The sequence below is a fragment of the Parus major genome, chromosome 1A, assembly GCF_001522545.3.
Source record: "Parus major isolate Abel chromosome 1A, Parus_major1.1, whole genome shotgun sequence".
In the NCBI taxonomy this organism is placed as follows: Eukaryota; Metazoa; Chordata; class Aves; order Passeriformes; family Paridae; genus Parus; species Parus major.
In genome coordinates, this window is record NC_031773.1 from 69421973 (window position 1) to 69427061 (window position 5089).

Genomic DNA, 5089 nt, shown 5'->3' on the forward strand with positions numbered 1-5089 from the left:
TCTGGCTGTGCTCTGGCTCTGCTCTGGCTCTGCTCCGCAGCCCGGCGCACGGAGCGGCGCTCGGCCACAGCCGGGCCCGAGAGAGGAGAGGATGGCATCGGACACGGACAGCTCCAGCCACAATGTGAGTGCTCGGGAAAACAGCCCTGGGGCCGGGCAGAGGGAGGGAACAGCCCCGGCTCGGGGGACAGACACCGCTCCCATCGTTTGCTCCTCCGCTTTGGCAGGCGCTCTCCGCTGAAAACTCGGCTCTGCTTTTTTCCTTCGCTCCCCTTTGAAGAAAAACCAGCGGCAGGATGTCTGCTGTGTTCTGCCAAGGGCAGTTAGGAGACTTTTTACCAAAAAAATCAGGGTAAGGGGAGGGATATTGCTAAAAAGAGCTGGTTTTTAGGGAAGGAAGGGCAGCGGAGGAAGAGATGAGCCCTGAGCCCTCAGAGCACCCTGCACGGGTCTGATCTGTCCCTCGTCTCACAAAGCCTTCCTCTGTCTGGCACAAAGTACCCTCAATCTGGAGAGGAGAGAAAGAAATAAATACAGCAAATACTGGGGGAGTGAAGAGGCCAAGGTTTCCTATGTAGGGTTTATAGAGAAACAAAACTTCTTGGTGAAGCTCTTTCGGTTCTCTGCGTTCCTGTTCTGGGTGTTTGTGTTTTTTAAGAAGGGTGTTTCTTGTGCACAGCGTGTGTTCTCGGAAAGGGCAGCTGCCCAAAGGTCTGGAAAAAAGAGACTGTTAGAGATGAAATGGAATCAAAAGCCCAGATCACAAACACCCATCAAACCTCAGAAGGTCAAGTCCAGATCTGCCCCCCAGACTGCTGTGGAGAAGGGGAGAACATGGAGCATTGCCTAGGGCACAGCTTCCTGCCCTCAGGAGGTGGCATCAGGGTCCACATTTTGCAGCTGATTTTTCTGTCTGGAATGGTCTTAATCATCCTCAGACCTGGCAGCAGGGAAGTCACTCTGGGGTCACAATTTCTGTTTCTTTGGCCCATGTCAAAGAAACTAAAATGGTAAGATTTGTGGCCTTGGAAAAAATCAGGACAATGCTCCTTAACTAGAAAGGAGGAGTGAGACTCCCCAAACCTGCAGATTGTATCTCTGGTGAGACATGAGGTGCAGAGCAGCTTTTGAAGATCTGGGATTAGCTGTAAGGGACACAATTAGTGAGGAGGATGCACAGGTAACTATGACAGTTACTGAAAATGTACTTTATTAAGACTGGGAGAGATAAATTTTAGTCTTTCCTAGAACTAGACAGCAAGACAAATAAATACAGACATCGTTAAGCCAGGAACTGATGGTAAAGAGAGGACAAGAAAATTATGCTAAATAAAAAGTCAAATTAACTCCCTGTATATTGAATCACTCCACTTGGTGGAAAGTTTCAGGTGCATCATCTATTTAAAGTCCAGGTATAATAGATGAAAAAAAAAATCACTCATTAAAAATCTCCTAAACTACTGAAAAATCTGGGTTGTCGAGTTTTCTCTTCCAAGCCATCCTGAGGTTAAGTGAAGAGCCACCAGCACCTTTGGCCTGTACAACACTCAGATAAGTAAGCCCAGAAGGCCAGAGGTTCCCTGAGCTCAGGAAGAACGTCCTGTGTGTCCAGAGCAGCGATGTGGAGAGGGTGCAGCACCACAGAGTGTCCCAAGAGTCGCTGTGCTGCTGAGGTGTCCTCTGTGTCCCCTCACAAAACACAGCTGAAGGCTCACACATTCCTGCAGTGCTCAGAAACACTCGGTTCCAGGAGAGGGACAGCTACTCACTGGGGTAAAACCCTTTAACCAAACGAATGCAGTTTGGTCCAGACTCCAAAGGACCTAAAGGCATAAAGTGCAAAGGGACCGAGCTGCTTTCAGTCTGCTTTCTGCAAAGCCACAGAGGAGCAGAGCTGACCCAGGGAGCACCGAGGCATGAGCTGGGAGCAGCAATCATGCCATCAACACATGAATAGCAAGTGCCTTTTCCAAGACTCATTTATCAAGGAACAAAGAAAGTTGTGGGTACAAGGAGTCTCAGGCATACCTTTACTATCACATGTAATTTGACTGCAAGCCAGCCACTTTATTCTATAAATAAAGGCCCAGTGAGCCTTCTCAGAGCTCTCCTGGCTCAGCAGCCTGGCTGCATGGCAGAGATTGCCCCTCACACTGGGACCACCCTCAGGGCTGCTCCTCAAAGCTGAGACCTCTCACCAGCAGCAGATCTTCGGTAAGTGATTGATACTGCACATAACCCCCTGGTATGGGAACTCTGATTTGTGCCCTGGAAACTTTGATTTTATCTTGGTAACTTTGATGGTTTTTTCTTGGTGAAAACTTTTCCTGAGAACTTCTTTTCCTTCTTTTGCTTGTGCCTTGGTAGCTTTGAATCATTGCTGAAATAGTTGTGCTGTGTAACACCCAAATGAAGGTACCCACCAAGCATTTAAGTCCCATTTTTACAGCATCACAATAAAATCAGTTTCACAGATGTTGTTGATGATGATCCCTGAAGTGATCTAAATCCCTGTTCATGATGAATAGGTGTAGCTGGCAGAATCCTGAGTCAGGATCCAGGACAATGGCTGAGATGAGCAGAGAGTCTTGTAAATGATGTGACTTGACAAGTGGGAGGTCATGGGAGAAGTGGCCACTGGCAGAGGGGGAAAAAAGAGTGTTTTTCAGTGGGAAGTAGATTTAAAAGCCTCTTTTGAGTGCCTGCTGTGAGCAGTGAATGCAGAGCAGATATCTTCATGGAAGTTTCCAGCCGTGGGTTTAGGAAGGTCTGGGGAATGCTCAGCACGCTGTGACTCACTGCTCCTCAAAGTCCTGGAAGCTGTGATATAGAAAAAGAACTTTTATTTAGAGGCTGAGGGTCCTGTGTGTGAAGCAGTTGCACAGCACCTCTGAGCATTCCTTGCACAACATTTACAGGGACGTGCTAGGCAGGTAGCTAAAGCTGAAACACTGCAGCTTTGTCCTCACGGAGGAGACTGCAGGAAAAGGCAGGCAGGATTTAAGAAGGCTCTGAGGGGAACTGATCAGTCCCCGACGTTTTTTGCTTATTCTGAAGCACGAGCAGGAGCTCACTCAGCAAAACTGAAAGTGTCTGTAACAGGACTCCCTCGTCCAGCATGTCATCAGCCTGTGGAATTTGCCATCTCCTGGGGCAGCTTAGGAGGTCAAATATTGGGGCGAGCAAACACTGAAAAGAGGTCGGGAGGTCCAGTAACAATATTTACAGTTCTGCAAGCTAAAAAAGGTACCTTCAAATTCCATTAGCCAACAGCAGGATAAAAATAAATATGCTTTTCAGTTCCCTCCAGGCTGTGGCACAATGGCTGAGCAGACCACGAGAGGTTGCTTGCATTAGAGAAGTTGGACACCAGCTCCCCATGAGTGGCACCTGGGACTGCTGTTTAACAGCAAGAAACATCTCCACTTTCTCCCTCACAGAAATTCTCCTGTTCTGTGTATTTCTAGGGAGTCTGCTTTCCCATTCTGACTTCTAGGAAGGCCAACAAAACCTCAAACAGTGCAGAGAGAGCTGCAAAAAGGAAATGGTGCTGAAATAGGGAAAAGGCACGAGACTGTGCAGCTTTACCTGATTTATGCCAGCCAGTCAAGTGCTAGGAAAACAAATAAAACTGGAAGGAAAATATTTTAATTAAATAGATTAATTTACCTATTAAAAGATAAAACATTGACAGTATTTCATCTGAATGATGCATTTTTCTCCCCAGACATCTCTATTTGTGGCTTCCAAGTGAAACTTTCACCTTCCTCTATTAAACAGCTGCCACTGACAAGACACCAGGCAGAGAGCAGTGTCCTGGTGAGGTAGAGCAGATATCCTGAGATAGATCTGAAAAATACATTTGGGATAGAAGCAGAACAACCCAACAAGATCCAGATCCCATCACCAATTTCCTTTTACTTCAGGAAACACGGGTTTATAAAATAGAAGTATGGCTTTGATAGAAGCGCTCTGGCTGATTTGTCTGTACCTCTTTGTGCTATTTTGGCCCCAGACTCTCACCTCCAGCCCTTCCACAGAGATTTGCAGGGGGAGAAGGAGGGGGCAGCCATAGAGGACAGCTCTTTTCAGCAGCAAAAGGCCCATTAAATCAGTTTAGCTGTGCACCTCAGCTGCTGCAGATCACACTCTGGCACCTCAACACTGCCCTGTTTCATTGGGGATCTGAGGCAATGTCCCAGACTGTGAATGGGAGCCACTGACAGCATCATCCCAGCACTCCCAGCCAGGAACAGCCCTGTGGACAGCTCAAACTCCCACTTACTGCCACAGCTAGAACTGCTAGAGCCCCAGATGGATATTGCAGAGCAAAGACTGGGGCTGGTACTCAATGGCTCCACAGTTTTATTAGATTTGTATTTGTTCTGATGAAATGGCATCTGTGTTCATACTGCAAAAGAGGTCATATACTGTATGTTGTGTCGTTCTTTTTATAGTTTCTTACTCTTTGGATTAAAAAAATTTACAATCCTCTGGGATGAGAAGCAGAAGCAATACCTCACCATTTAGGGAATCATTCATACTTCAAAAGTAAAAAGAGTAAACAGCTAAAATAATCGTTCTGGAAAACGCTGAAATTTTTTGGCAGGAGTTGCTTCATGAATACCTTGAATGGAAAATACATCTGTGGAAATAAAGACAGGTTTATAAGTAACTTGCAAGGAAAAAAAGATTTCAAGTAATTGCATAGTTTACTTCCAGTGCTCGGTTTTTGACCAGATCTACAGCAGGCAGACTTTAGAAAGGCAGATAAGCAGAGTTAGCTGCAGGTCTAACAGTGTGGACTTTTCCAAAATGCCCACAAACAAACAATTGGAAAGTCCCCCTCACCACAGTAAATCCCATCTCCCACATCCCACTTTCAGTCTAAATCTGATAAGGGCATGCAGAGAGTGTGCTCACAGCTGGGGCAGACTTTCAGTTTTTTGGTATTTTGTGGCTTTAACTTGTGCCTCAAGGCTGTGATGTGCTTACAAGTTCCTGGTTTGTGCATGTATTCATCTGCTTCTTCAACAGCAGCCAGCCTGTACTCCTCTCCTCTCCTCTCCTCTCCTCTCCTCTCCTCTCC

At 46.6% G+C, this 5089-nt stretch overlaps 1 protein-coding gene across 3 annotated transcripts in view; it reads left to right on the plus strand.

Annotated features, from left to right (window-relative positions):
- Positions 1-6: 6 nt before the first annotated feature.
- NINJ2 (ninjurin 2) overlaps positions 7-5089 on the plus strand; it is a 42613-nt gene continuing 37530 nt past the window's right edge. For 2 of the 3 annotated variants that reach the window (XM_015628773.2, XM_015628772.2), the window contains exon 1: positions 2098-2214. Coding sequence is in view for 1 of the 3 variants with exons in the window: in XM_015628771.1 (XP_015484257.1) it covers positions 92-124 (33 nt within the window). In the remaining 2 variants the exon portion in view is untranslated. Of the gene's footprint in view, positions 125-2097; positions 2215-5089 lie in introns of those variants that run through there. The other variant, XM_015628771.1, reaches the window with a different exon arrangement.